The sequence below is a fragment of the Arachis ipaensis genome, chromosome B02, assembly GCF_000816755.2.
Source record: "Arachis ipaensis cultivar K30076 chromosome B02, Araip1.1, whole genome shotgun sequence".
NCBI lineage: Eukaryota > Viridiplantae > Streptophyta > Magnoliopsida > Fabales > Fabaceae > Arachis > Arachis ipaensis.
In genome coordinates this window covers 100,914,433-100,928,942 of record NC_029786.2, presented here as the reverse complement: position 1 = coordinate 100,928,942, position 14,510 = coordinate 100,914,433, and the positions used below count along the sequence as shown (strand labels likewise).

Sequence of the window (14,510 nt, the reverse complement as noted above, 5' to 3'; positions counted from 1 at the left end):
GGCCTATTTATGTCAACCTATTAGGTTCCCGAGCTATTTTACCTCCCTGAGGTCCTCACAAACGAAAATTCAATTGATTTTGGCACAACACAATTGGGAGAAAAGCTTGGTATACTCTATATTTTCTGCATTTGTTTCTTTAGAAGAATTTGTGGTATACTCAAGTGCATATTTTAGTTATTATCCCTGTGTATCAGATACTGTAAGACTTCCTCCTTGGGCTGAGAATCCAGTTGATTTTGTGCATAAGCATAGGATGGCTCTGGAGAGTGAGTATGCATCTGCTCATTTACATGAGTGGATTGACCTCATATTTGGGTATGCACCTGCTTCAAATTTTTTGCTTGTCCTTTAACAATACTCTTCTCTTTTCCTTCACATATAAAACCAAACATACTCTGCTACTTTAACCAGCCTGCTTGAATCTTTTCTTCTACATCCTCTTTGGTTTCTCTATTATCCTATATAATACACAAGATACTTAAATCTCTTTACTTGTAGGAGGGTGCTTTCTCCAATTTTCACTTATATGTTAGTGTTTCCAATCCTTGTCCCGAACTTACATTCCATATATTCCGACTTACTATGGCTTATGCGCAAACCATACACCTTTAATACTCTATATGTGGCCAAAACTCCTCATTCTTGTCCTTAATGCACTTAGTTGATCCAAATCTCCCGTCCTTCTTTCTCAAGTCTTTGCTATCTTGTATATACCTCTTTCCCCTTTCTTTGTACCCAAAGATTGATAAAGACCTTCATATACTCTTGTTCTCACTTTACTTAATACCACCTTTGTTTCCTTCTTAACGTTGTATTTTTCCCAATTTTCGTCATTGTGACATAAAGACCCCCATGATAATTCCTATCCCATTTCTATTCTTCACCTTTCTTATATACAAAGCTTAAACCCGAAGGTATCCAACTCCTTTGCCTTCATCCCTATCCTAACACAACCCTTCTCTTTTATCTGGACTTGGGACCGGCTATGTAACATAGGCGGAGTTATAGTATCTATAACAATGCTTTTCAAATTTTCATTATTTTTGTAGCTTCTAGACCATTTACGTCTGGTGACATTAGTGAGTTCGACCATGCAGGTATAAGCAAAGAGGCAAAGAAGCTATAGCAGCGAATAATGTTTTCTTTTATGTTACCTATGAAGGAACAGTGGATATTGATAAAATATCTGACCCAGTATGTTTCCTTTGCTTCTCCATATTTCAAATTCTTTTGGATGTTTGAATAAAATGCAACCCCAGTTATTTATTTATTTATATTCTTTACCATGAGAATTAACTTCTTTGCCTCAAGGATATATGACATGTTAATTATACTATTTTGCAATATGAATTTATTTTGTCATTTACAAGCAAACCATCCACAATTAGCAATACAGTTGTTGTTGCATATTGGCAATCTTATCTGTATTTTTGCAAATCTATTTACCAGAAACCTTCTTAGTTGTATATGACCTTTAAAAAAACCATAATTTATTTATGTTTCTGCAACTTACGACTCCCTTCTGTGCATAACAAGTAAAGGTACAACAGCGTGCAACACAAGATCAGATTGCTTATTTTGGACAGACACCATCCCAACTTCTGACTGTTCCTCACTTAAAGAAGAAGCCATTAGCCGAGGTTCTGCATTTGCAGGTAACTATTGATTCCATTGGTTTGACATCTTCATTGTACATAAATACAGAATGCTGTCTCTGTACTTCTTAAGATTCATGCCAGAAGTATTATGATAAGTGTCTTTCATGTGTTGATGACAAATGAATGTGATTATAATGATAATCCGTTAATCCATATATTGCTTTGTATATCAGACAATATTTCGAAACCCCAAAGAAGTCAAGCCATATGTTGTTCCATCCCCACAGCACTGCAATCTACCTGCAGCTGCCATTCATGCATCTTCAGACATGGTTGTGGTTGTTGATATGAATGCACCAGCAGCTCATATTGCACAACACAAGTGGCAGCCCAATACGCCTGATGGCCAGGGTACTCCATTCCTTTTTCATCATGGGAAAGCTGCATCAGGGTCTGCTGGTGGACTTATGCGCATGTTCAAAGGGGCAAGTGATGAAGAGTGGCTATTTCCCAAGGCATTAGCTTTTGCTGCTTCTGGAATTAGGAGCCAAGCTATTGTCGCTGTAACATGTGACAAAGAAATCATTACTGGTAAATCTAGATAAGTTAACAATGGGAGCTATTTTGGATGTTTACAATGTTTACTCACACAGGATTTATAGAAGAGGAACATGTTAAAGAAGATATAGATAGAAGTACTACTGATCATTTATTTGCCTTAAACTATATAATCAATTAATGGTTGTAGATCCAAATCCATATAGCCTCTAGGTAAGATGAAACCAATAAATATATAACCATAAAGCATGACAGTTGGACATCAGAAATTCTCTTTCTTGGATACAGTTTTTTGTCTCTGTCTTCTATGTTGGATCAAAATTTATTCACTGTGTCAGCTCAACTTGCAAAACACTTGTAGTTGTTGCTTATGTATGGTGCTATTTAACATCTAATTTGAAAATTTGGCTTCTGGTTAGGTGGGCATGCTGATAATAGTATTAGGGTAGTATCCTCAGATGGAGCTAAAACCTTGGAGACAGCTTATGCGCACTGTGCTCCTGTAACTTGCGTTGGTCTTTCACCGGATAGTAACTATCTGGTGACAGGATCTGAAGATACAACAGTAATAATCTGGAGAATACATAGGTCACATACATCTCGTGTATCAGACTCTTCCATTAGCTCACTTCCTTCAACCAGCGGTACTTCTTCATCACATTTGTTCTTCGAAAAGAATCAGAGACGGCGCATTCAGGGTCCTCTACAGGTACTTCGGGGGCACCACGGTGAAATACTTAGTTGTTGTGTCAACTCAGATGTTGGAATAGTTGTTTCATGCTCCGAATCATCAGATGTTCTCTTGCATTCAATAAGGAGGGGACGTTTAATCAAAAGGCTGGATGGTGTTGAGGCACATTCTGTTTGCCTTTCCTCTGAAGGAGTTGTCATGACCTGGAATGAATCACAGCATACTCTCTGTACCTTTACTATTAATGGTGTTATGATAGCTAAAACTGAATTATCTTTCTATAAAGGCGTCAGTTGCATGGAAATCTCTGTTGATGGGAGGAATGCTTTGCTAGGAATCAGTTCTGCAGAAAATAGTAAACCCCAGGATAACAGTTGGTGGAACAAGACAGGTATAACTGATCCTGATTCACCACCAAAAGAAACTCATGAAGCCGACAGAATCGATGTCCCATCACCATCAATTTGCTTCTTGGACTTGCACACTCTGGAGGTAGAATATCCATGATGCTCAAATGTGATGCAGAAAATAAATTACACATGTTATCTCATTAAACTGTCACTATGTTCTCTGGCTGTATGAGATAAGGTTTTGTTGTTGTTTTGTATGTGCTCTCACTGAAAACTTGTTCTTTTCCTAAAAGCTAACTCCAGAAATTTTGTATATTTCACCCAACATTATTTGAAAAAATAAATAAATGAAAAAAAAATCTTTCATAAAACCAACAATTGGTTTGCATTCTCTCCTTGCAATTGTAACATCTTATTTATTTTACCACTTTATCTGCTGTTTCTTGTTGAATTATTATATAGAAGACATCAACATTTTTTAATTTTTAAACAAATTAACACTTTATGTGAGTCTAACAAAACATCATAAATGTTCATCTTGGTCCAGCATTTTTACTGTGTGATGCATGATCTCCTTCTTTAGCACCCGGTTCTTCATTTAACAGTTCTACTATACTATTTTTCTCTAGGTAATTCATGTAATGAGGCTGGCAGATGGACAGGAAATCACAGCTCTTGCTCTAAACAAGGATAACACGAATCTTTTGGTTTCAACTTTGGATAAAAATTTGATTATCTTCACTGATCCAGCTGTAAGTTAAATCATTCTTGATAACAATCTTGCCATAGATCAGTCATTGCTTATGAGTGAATTAGCGTGCTTAATTATCCGTTTGTGTTCTCTTGGAGGAAGGAATCATTTTCCTAATCCTTGTAAATTTTCCAAACGGATGAACTTCCTATATCTCACTTGCAATCTAGTTTCTTCAATACTATTGAACATGTGGAAAGAAGACCAGCAGAGCATTCGATTAGAAGGGTACATCATATGGAAGATAGACCAGTGTTTACTGTTTAGGGGCAAAGAAAGACCTAAGAAGACTCAGAAGAGAGATCTAAGCATAAATGGACTTATTGCAGACATGATACATGATACATGATAAGGTGTAATAGCATCATTTGATTCATGTGGTTGACTTCATCTAGTAGGATAAGGCTTTGTTATTATTATTGTTGTTGTTGCTGCTGCTGCTGTTGTTGTTGTGAAACCATTTACTCCAAAAATTTAAGCTATTAGGTATAGGCACATGATAGTTATATATCTAGCATTGCACTTTATCTCGATTTCCACAATTTACAAGAAGTTCTTAAATGTTCTTGGAGCATACAAGAATTTCTCCACCACAATTTACACCTCTGTAGTGTGGTAGGTTTTTATATTTCTGTGTTCCTGTGGGATCACCTCCATGAAAATCAAATTGGTTACACTGGACCAGTGAGTGTGGTGCACTAAAACCTGTGTGACTTTCATTATTCTTAAAACTAGATTATTATATATTTGTTTGTCATGAAAATCTCATTACATTTTAAGCCTGACCATCGGGTCAGAAATTTAAAAAAATATTATTCCTCCAACTAACCAAAAAAATGTTTATAAAAAAAATTTATAGCTACAATATATGTTGATGTCTACCCTACATATAATAAAATAGCCGATAACTCTTTTACTATTTGCTTGCAGTTAAGCTTGAAGGTGGTTGATCAAATGCTCAAGCTTGGTTGGGAAGGTGATGGACTTAAGAACCTCATAAAGTCATAGCTTTTAGGATATAGAGAAGTCGATTATAGATCTCCTATACATAATAATTAACAATTAGGAAAATTAGGATTGGGGTTTATACCACTCTTGTTTATAAGCATTTTCGTTTCATCCCTTTGGTTTCAGAGATGTCTTGTAACATATGTGACACTTCTTTTCTTTTCTTTTCTTTTTTTTAACCACCACCACAGTATTAGGCTTTTAGATTTAGATCAGGGGTCCTCTTTGCTCTCCCAGCTTTACTGAAGTGCTTGTATTTGACAGACTTCTCGCTGAGGCTTGAGCCATTAAATTTTTTCTCTTCAATTTTTTCCATTATTTTCTCTTTCAGAATTGTAGTGAAAGAAAATTTTATATATTAGCTATTCTTTCTTTTAGTGAAAGAATATTTATGAGTATATTTCGGCTAAAGGCATGAGTCTTCAAGTGACACATTAATATAAATCTTTCCATTTTTTATTTTCTAAACCTTGTTAGTATTAAGTAGGGAAAAATTCAAATATATCTATGTTGCCGCATATCTTTGTTTTAATTATTTTATATTATATTAAGTACTCGTCTCTCATGAATAAGTTTTATGTACGTAATTTATAAGATGAAAATCTGATAATAAATATAAAAGACCTGTCACTGAAAGTGGTGAATGTTAGAGAGAAACAAACACTATCTAAATGAAATTACTCTGATGCCCATTCTCAATATCTAAATGAATGGAATTTTTCACTTTCAGCAAGACTACACAAATTAATCTTACCCAACCCGTGGCCAGAAGCCAGCACGTGCGTTTTCCTAAATATGACATGATATGATAATGCTTTAGTTATGAAATTTAACGTCCTCACATTACACGATTGCATATTCGTTGATGATAGGGTATTGTTAGTAGCCAACCCAATACTTCATACAACTCCAACCATTATATCTATCTCATTTGTCATTACACACAACTACCTTGTCCATATTATATTTGTTTCTTTCTTTTCATTTCCTTTCTTTTTTATTTTTATTTTTTTCCATTTGTGAAGACCGTATAATATGTCTATCATTCTCATTATTGAACCTGCATCTTGTGTAGTAGTTCTGTTCTACAGCCATGGAAGAAAAGGTAACAATCTTCACGCATTCTCGTATATTATTACTTTGTAGCCATTCCTTAGTTTACTTGAAGAAAAGGTAATGTTCCGTGTTTATATTTTATTCAGCGAAAGGCGAAAATGAAGCTGAAGGTGGACCTTCAATGTTATAAATGCCACATGAAAGTAAAGAGGGTCCTCAGCAAATTTCCTCGTGAGTTTTCACTATACATTGGTTTAATTCTCTCTCGTATTTAGTTTTGAGTTTACATACCATGCATTCTTATGGAGTAAACTTTGGTTACAACCAACACTACCCAAACCTGCCGGGACCCACCCCGCACCGGGACGGGATTTTAGGGTCGCGGGTTATTAGGCAGGGCAGAACGGAATCGGATTTAGATAATACCCGTCCCGGTATATATAATATATGTAATATATATAAAATAATTAGTAAAATAATTAATAATAGTGTATCATATTTAAATTTTTATTTTAATTTATGTTATGTATGTAATAATGGTTATATAAATTTTAAAATTTTATTTTATTTTTTAGATTTTAATAATTATAGGAGGTGGGATGGGTACCTACATGGATGGATTAAGGTTTAACTTTTTACTACTCGTAGATAAGAGACGGGTTCTATTTTTTTTTATGAGAAGAGACGGGTTCTATGCGGGTTATTGTAGGGCAGAATGAGATTAAATAGGGCAAAAACACACCTCTACTCGCCCTATTGCCACCCCTAACCAACACATTTGAATATATACCAACAAAAAATAATTAACAAAATGTAGGAAAGTAATGCAACTTTTTTTTAACTAGATGATATAAAACTCTCTTAAATAATTTTTTAACAAAGTTTATAGAGCATGACAAATAATTTCTAACTCACTAATGATTGACATGCATATATATGAGTTCTGCTGATTTTGGTAACCTGACCAAACTTTAATTTTAGACAATAAAGTTTGATGAAATGAATATGCTAGAAATTAAAGATTAAAGCAATGACAGAGTCTACAACTTAACAGTTAGTTTTTTGTAATCTTGGTCCTGGGTGGTCGTTGATGCACATTCTACTCTTCAAATACCTCTACACTTTGTTATTGCCATGATACTTGTCCCAAAAAGTTTAAATTGATGAGAGAATGTAAATAAATAATTATCTACTAACAATTCCTTTTTTAAAATGATAGAAATTCTAAAGCAAAAGTATGACGCGGAGAACGACATAGTGATCATCGAAGTGCTATGTTGCAGCCCAGAAAGGCTAGTGGACAAAATTTGTTGCCGAGGTGGTGGTGCCATCAAAAGCATTGAAATTGTGGAAGCCAAACCCAAACCTCCCCCGCCCGAGAAGCCCAAGCCGCATCCTGTTCCCCGTGCCGAGCCGGAGAAGCCTAAATCACCTCCACGACAGGATGTTGCAGCCCCGACTCAGCCAGTAAAACTCTTTGAACCGGTACCTGCTGTCTCTGTTCTTGCATACCCATCATCAGTGAGTTCTTCGCCAGCCGGGCTTTTCTATGAGGGTGGCCCAGGTGGGCTCCCGGGCTATTATGGAAGACCAATATATGATAGTTATGGTGGGAGCTGGCCTTGTTATGGGAACTGTCACTATCAACACTTTCATGAAGAAGAAGCATCACAATGTACAATTAGTTGATTACTTGGGGAACAAGTAATTGTAGCATGTGTGACATCGGTAATTAATGGATGTAAGAAAATAAACTCTTGCTTCATAATAACTTTCGCTTTGAAAATTTCTTAATATATTTTAAATTTTAAATATTTGAATATAATTGAACTGAGATGTATTGATAACATAAACCTTCACATCTAGTTACTAATGGTGAGTTTGCGAATAATCTTCTCTGATTTTTTTTTTTCTTTTTGCCCACAATATTCCCAAAGTCGACAAGTCAAGGACTAATCCGTCGCGGATTCGAGCTCCATTCGGGATTCGAACCCCCAACACTTGTTTAAGCAGACGAATAAGCTGACCACTCAACCGACTCAAGTTGGTTATCTTCCCTGATATTTTAATTGCATGACATTTAGTAGTTTTGTACTCCTTTATTCTCAAATAAAGATTTACTTTTTTAAATTTTATTTCACAAATAAGTACTGATTTAGCAAATTAGTCTAACATTAATATTTGTCTAGTCATATCCCTTATTAATTAATAATACCCTAATCAATATTGGATCAAATGATGAGAAAGTATAAATATATAAAGTAATTCAATAGAGAATGATTAATGTACTTGTCTAAACTCTCAAAGGATAATTTTGTATAGTAATTCTTAAATTTTGCAGCTTCAACATATTCCAATTATTTTTTTAATTCATGTGAAAATTTAAAAATAAATACTTAGATAAAAACAGAATATTTCATGAGATACATACTAACTTCTCATATAAACATAACATGTATAATATTAACTTCAAGAAAGATAGGTGTATTTACTATTTACATTCTTGTTATCTATTTCTAATTACATTAAGCTTCTCCATAAAGCTTGGATTGTTCTAAAAACGATATGCTAATTAGTCCCAGTGCCTGTGGAAGGCTTTGACTTCAAGACCACCATCAATATGAAGATTTATCATTGTCTTGTAAGTAACAACTTTCGTTTCATCACTCAATTCAAAATGGAAACAACCTAACAAAACTGCTGAGAATATCTTCATCTGCCTGTATGCAAACTCCTTTCCTAGACAAATCCGAGGACCTGCCTGCAAATAAAAGAAAATTCATTTCGAGTTTTCTGAATTAGCCTCAGGCCTTAATACAAGCTTGCATGCAAGATAATTTTCTTCAGAGATGCTTATAATTTCACTCAATTCTCAGTTAAAAATTGAGTAAATGCCCAAAATGGTAATTTCAAATTGCTATTCAATTTAGTCCTCGACTTTTAAAAATGACTAATTAAATCCCTGAAATTCGAAAAAGTGCATCTCCGTTAGTCCCTCGCAGAAGTGCTGTCTAAACGTTGATGATGTGGCATTCCAGCTGTATGCTGATGTGTACCAAACTTGAATTTGATTCAAATTGGTACCTGAAATTGCTTAATGATATCCAAATTAATCCATTTTCAATTATAAAACCCTAATCTCCAAATTATTGTCTTCTCTTCTTCGATCTCTCTACTGTCTTCTTCTCTTGTTCGACCTCTCCGCTATCTTCCAGTTCATATTCATCCTGAACTACAACATCAATGCACTTACCTAAAAACTATTTAATTGCAAGTTAATGTGGTTGGATTAATTTTAAATTCAACACAAATTTAAATTATATGTATCCTTGCAGGTTCGTCCATTAAGCTAAGATATGTTTTTTCACTTTAAGAAGGTAACCATTGTCATCATCTTCAAGGTCTTAATATCACTTTCCAAGTTTGTCATCCTCCAATTGAACTCATGCAAAATTTCTTGTGAAATGGGTGTTGCACAAACTGGTTCTTCACCTCCATCAGCACAACAGAAAAAGATTCCATACTACAAAGTAAAAAAACGCAGCTGAATCCAAACTCAAAGTGAAACCATCTTAACATTTTCTTTAGAGCCATAACCTTACCTCATAGTTTAGACAACCATTAAATAGCCTACCAGGATTTTCTGTCGTCGTTGAGTACTTCATCACCGTCCGAAGTCCGCAAAATTATAGAAAATGGCGTTCTTACCTCCCCTATTGCACATTCCTTTGCTGTCATAAGGTCTCCCTACAGAATTGTTCCTACTTGAGCTACTTTGGCTTCTCTCTCCACCACCCATCATCACTCATGCAGACGAGAAAACAAGATGAACTGGAAGATAGCGGAGAGGTCGAAGAAGAGAAGAAGACAGCAAAGAGGCCGAAGAAGAGAAGACAATAATTTGGAGATTAGGGTTTTATAATTGAGAATGAACTAATTTGGGTATTATTAAGCAATTTCAGGTACCAATTTGAATCAAATTCAAGTTTGGTACACATCAGCATACAACTGGAATGCCACATCATCAACGTTTAGACGGCACTTCTGCGAGGGACTAACAGAGATGCACTTTTTCGAATTTCAGGGATTTAATTGGTCATTTTTAAAAGTCGAGGACTAAATTGAATAGCGATTTGAAATTTAGGGACCATTTTGAGCATTTACTCGTTAAAAATTTATTGTTTTAAGAGTTTGTAACCAATGCAAGTCAAGTCCTTATAGTTTTAACATTTATGATCAGGTACTTATACTTCATAAATATTTTTCATTTTGGTCCCTCTAGTTTAAAAATTTTATGATCAAGTCTTATATTGGATGATAAACACTTGATCACAAAATTGTAAACTAGAGATCAAGTTAAAAACGTTTGTACAATATAAAACCTCAATTAGAAATGTTTATACTATAAGAATTTGATTAGAAACTGTTGTACAATATAAGGACTCAATCGGTTACAAACATTTAAACTATAAGGATCCAATTAAAAGTTTAAGAAAATTATAGGTCCTTCAAAGTAATTAAACCAAAATACCTGGAAAGCTGTAAATCTGAAAGGACTATCTGGCTGAAAAATGCCATTATGATCAAGCCATCTTTCTGGTCTAAATTCTTCTGCATCATCACCCCAAATGAATTTCATCCTCCCCATTGCATAAGGTTGATAAGATACCATATCTCCTTTATTTACATTGTATCCATCTGGTAATATATCATCAGCAAAGCAAATCTTTGCATCCTGCAAGTCTTACAATTTTGAGTTAACTCCTGATTTCCTCCCCGACAAAAATTTGATGAAAATGACAAACTTATCTCTTATTATTCTCTTGCTGAACAAGTTCGCACCTCGTCATTCAGAAAAAGTAGACATATTAGTCCTTCCATGCATGCATGAGTTTTATAAGGAATGACTAATATGTCACGTTTTTTCAAATGACGATGGACGAATTCTTCAGAGAAAAGATTTGAGATTTACCCTACAATCTTAAACACTGCAAATCTGTGATGATAACAATCTTGGGATTTAGAAGCAATAGATAAACTTGAAGAATATCCTTACCACTGGAACTGCAGGATAAAGTCTGAGAGTTTCAGTAATTGCTGCATGGAGATAATTCATCTTTTCAAGAGCTTCATCAGTTACATAAGACACAAACTCGGCACCACTGCTAAATGTTTTAGTTTTCGTGTTTGTTACTTCTTTCACTTCTTCTGCAGCTCTTTCTTGCACTTCAGGATACTTACACAGCATGTAAATAAACCATGCAAGTGTTGCAGCTGTTGTGTCTTTTCCAGCTATAACAAAGTTTAGAATTATGTCTCTTAAGTATGTCGAATCATATTTCTCCTGTTGCAGAAACCTTGAGAGTATGTCACCATGTTTGTTCTGCATATTCCATCCAAAGTGAGAAAATGCATAATTCATGTAAGCCTATTTGGGTTATATAAGTTTTTAGTCCTTGTAAAATTTGTGACTTGGTTTAATGTTTGGTTTTGTACCTACAATTAGTTTGTCTGCAGCAAATATTGACATGACAGTTAAAACCAAGGTTGTATTTGGTTGATGTTTTCATTTTCAGTGTTACTGTTTTCAAGATTTTTGAAGGAAAAAGTGAAAATAATAAAATCTTGTTCTCTGTTTTCGCCACCTATTTTCTTTTTTCTTCACAAAATTCTAAAAACAAAAAATACTGAAAATGAAAATGCAAACCAAACACACCCTAAGTATCTCTTGTCTCATCTTGTGGCATAGCATTTAATCTGTCACGTTAACATTTACTAACAGCAAGGACCAAAACAAATATTTAAATTTCATAGGGTTCAAAACTAAATTATTTGAAGGGGGGAAAACAAAATATCACAAACTTTACATAGATTGAAAACTTATTTAAGCTAATATATTTTCTTTTCAATTAGAGACACAACTTGTAACTAGTAAACTTACAGCAGAATCATCCTTTGAAGTCTGCAATTGCTGCATTCTTATGTTAATTAGCTTAAAGACAAAGTCGTTTAAGATTTTGGTATTCTTTCTTAAGACAGCCTCTGATCCAACATTCAGAAATTTCTTTATCTTCCAGAAGACATCGACATACCGGAATAGAGTAAGCATACTTGAAGTTTCAAAAGCATCGGCGAAGTTCTTCCCTTCTTCGCTTGATCCACACATGCTGTCAAGTTCAGTTCCAAATGCAACTTGGAATATTGAATCCAAAGTTGATTTCATGAAAAGGTCCTACATAAGATTTTGGATCAAGTTAACACCAATGACACAAGAAAAGGAAATCATATAATATGTTTTAGAGCATATAGTTTAAATTTTCAATCAGGTTCCAGTATAGGAGATGATTGGAAATTTTTGTACAACATGAAAACTTTATTGCAAACTTTTAAATTATAATGACCTAACTGAAAATAGACTAAAACTATAGGAATCTTAGAGTAATTAAACCAAGAATACGTAAACCTACTTGGATTTCCAATGTCTTGTTTGAAGTTGCAGCTTCAGACACCACATTTGCAACTTTTGCTGCATTCTTTCTGAATACAAAAATGCTGAAATCTCTTAACATCTTGGTGGAGAATTCATGACTTGATATTTTCCTCTGTTCGCGCCATTTCTCGCCATCAACAGTGAAGATTCCATCACCCAGGAAATCCCTTAAATTTTGGTAGTTGTACATTCCCTGCACCAAGATTTTGAGAATAAAAATGAAGACAATATGGCTAACTTAGTTTCATCTTTTTGATAATTGAACTGACTCAAAATAATTACATCACATAACATCTTCTATATGTACCTATTACTATTAATGCTCTTATTAACCTGCTTTTTATTAATCAGAATTCACAGTTTCCAAAATCTATGTACAAGTTTCATCAGTATTCTCCAAAGGACAATATATGAAAAAAATTCCTAAAATTGACAACCATAACAACCACATCACACCATGTCCAGATTTTGAAGGAGAAACATAAATAGAAAGAGATCATTGCTTTTTTTTTTTGGTTGCCCACGGTATCCCCCATCCCGACAGGCCAAGGACTAATCCGTCGCGGATCGGAGCTCTATTTAAGGGTCTGGCGCTGGCCAATGGGTTGCTGCATGCACAAGACATCATTGCTTTGATCATACATGAAGATGATAACAGGAAACTCAGAACCTCCTAACTGATTCAATCTTATAATTAAAATCAGCAAGAAAATAAATATGACTGTTGTCTCACCAGGAATAAAAGTGATGAAGTTTTTTATTATTTATTTATTTTTTATCCTGAATGCAGCTGAGCTAATATCCATCTACATAGTTACTTAAAGGCTTAAAAAAAGGGTCCAAATTGATATGTATGTGAAATAATATTCGCAAAGAATTTCATTTACTTCTAAAAAAATTTGGGCTAAGACCATAACAAAAGTTTTATAAGAACCACAACCATAAATCGTTTATTTAACCTATTTAACCAACCCAGTTTTAATATATCCCAAAAAACTGAAAATCAATGAATATTATTCTAGCATCTGCAAAAAGTTTGTACCTTTCCATAATTTTCAAAATGGGTTTTGAGGATATACTCCACATTGATAGGATCAGAAGTGTAAATCTCATTCCTGAATGGACTCAGCAATCTGTAAGTCTTATGCTTTCCTGCAAGATCAGTCATGTAATGATGCAGCCTATTGAAGTTCATCATTTGGTTGAACACTGTGCCACCAATTGGATGGTACTTCTTCTTCTTTCTATCTCTTCTTCTGAACAGAAATTGTGCCAACAGAAGAACTAAACCTGCAGAAAGAGATGCAAAGACATAAGGATTATGAAGAAAATCCATTTATGATGATGTGTTAGATTCAAGAGAGTTTATAGTTTAGTATAGTTCAGTTGCAAAGGTTGCAAGATGCAACTTCATTTATAGGATCCAAGGAATCAATTGATGGTGCCCTTGGACCTTGGTAACTTTCAGTAGTTGTAGTTGTGTACGACATTTTGCAAGGTATTCTGTCTTTTCTGACCATTAATAGGTTATTAGCCTAGGAATTTCAATTATTTTTCTAATCATTAAAATGAAATATTAAAACTCTTTCTTGAAACACTTCTTATTAAATAAATAACATTGTTTTTTTTTTCTTACTGAAAATAAATAACATTGTTGTACTCCTTATTAATTAGATAATAGGATAATTTATACAATTAAATCTATATCAATAGAGTAAATTCGCTTTTTTAATGTAAATCGAATTAATTGGATTTGATTTATTGTATATGTTATATCAATAGTAAATCAAATCTAATTTGATTCTTATGTCATTTTAGAAGGCTATACTTTATATTAATTTTTTCAACATCAAAAGTTCTGGTAATAATTTTTTAGATGCTAATGAGTCAAATAATTATTTTTAATAAATTTTTAGAAATCATTTAATATTTCATTTTAAATTCATAAATTTATAAAAATATAAATTTTTTTAAATTTGAACTAAAACACAAAAGTTTGATTTTT

The 14,510-nt window shown here is 33.9% G+C and overlaps 3 protein-coding genes across 7 annotated transcripts in view; 2 read left to right on the top strand and 1 right to left on the bottom strand.

Moving 5' to 3' along the window:
* LOC107627844 (BEACH domain-containing protein C2-like) overlaps positions 1 to 5,265 on the top strand; it is a 24,174-nt gene extending 18,909 nt beyond the window's left edge. Inside the window, exons 25-33 of one of the 3 annotated variants that reach the window (XR_002358023.1) lie at positions 25 to 109; positions 198 to 318; positions 1,101 to 1,197; positions 1,545 to 1,658; positions 1,835 to 2,192; positions 2,579 to 3,342; positions 3,830 to 3,952; positions 4,122 to 4,304; positions 4,882 to 5,265. Coding sequence is in view for 2 of the 3 variants with exons in the window: in XM_016330662.2 (XP_016186148.2) it covers positions 25 to 109; positions 198 to 318; positions 1,101 to 1,197; positions 1,545 to 1,658; positions 1,835 to 2,192; positions 2,579 to 3,342; positions 3,830 to 3,952; positions 4,882 to 4,959 (1,740 nt within the window). In the remaining variant the exon portion in view is untranslated. Of the gene's footprint in view, positions 1 to 24; positions 110 to 197; positions 319 to 1,100; positions 1,198 to 1,539; positions 1,659 to 1,834; positions 2,193 to 2,578; positions 3,343 to 3,829; positions 3,953 to 4,121; positions 4,305 to 4,881 lie in introns of those variants that run through there. The other 2 variants (XM_016330662.2, XM_021116355.1) reach the window with 2 other exon arrangements.
* LOC107628550 (protein PYRICULARIA ORYZAE RESISTANCE 21) lies at positions 5,881 to 7,829 on the top strand. The gene is made up of 3 exons (XM_016331187.2): positions 5,881 to 6,064; positions 6,162 to 6,246; positions 7,235 to 7,829. Exons 1-3 carry the CDS (start codon positions 6,053 to 6,055, stop codon positions 7,702 to 7,704), a joined length of 567 nt encoding a protein of 188 aa, XP_016186673.1. The 5' UTR covers positions 5,881 to 6,052; the 3' UTR covers positions 7,705 to 7,829.
* Positions 8,431 to 14,008, bottom strand: LOC107625998 (cytochrome P450 704C1). Of its 3 annotated transcripts, none has more exons than XM_016328758.2 (6): positions 13,548 to 14,007; positions 12,483 to 12,698; positions 11,957 to 12,247; positions 11,072 to 11,398; positions 10,547 to 10,750; positions 8,431 to 8,776 (listed from the first exon to the last, which is right to left on the bottom strand). In XM_016328758.2, the coding sequence occupies exons 1-6, from the start codon at positions 13,839 to 13,841 to the stop codon at positions 8,588 to 8,590; spliced, it is 1,521 nt and encodes a 506-aa protein (XP_016184244.1). In that variant the 5' UTR covers positions 13,842 to 14,007; the 3' UTR covers positions 8,431 to 8,587. The 3 variants fall into 3 exon arrangements, with proteins under 3 accessions (XP_016184244.1, XP_020972016.1, XP_020972015.1); XM_021116357.1 differs by lacking the exon at positions 13,548 to 14,007 and adding an exon at positions 12,962 to 13,099 and having other exon boundaries at positions 8,451 to 8,776; XM_021116356.1 differs by lacking the exon at positions 8,431 to 8,776 and adding an exon at positions 8,809 to 9,846 and having other exon boundaries at positions 13,548 to 14,008.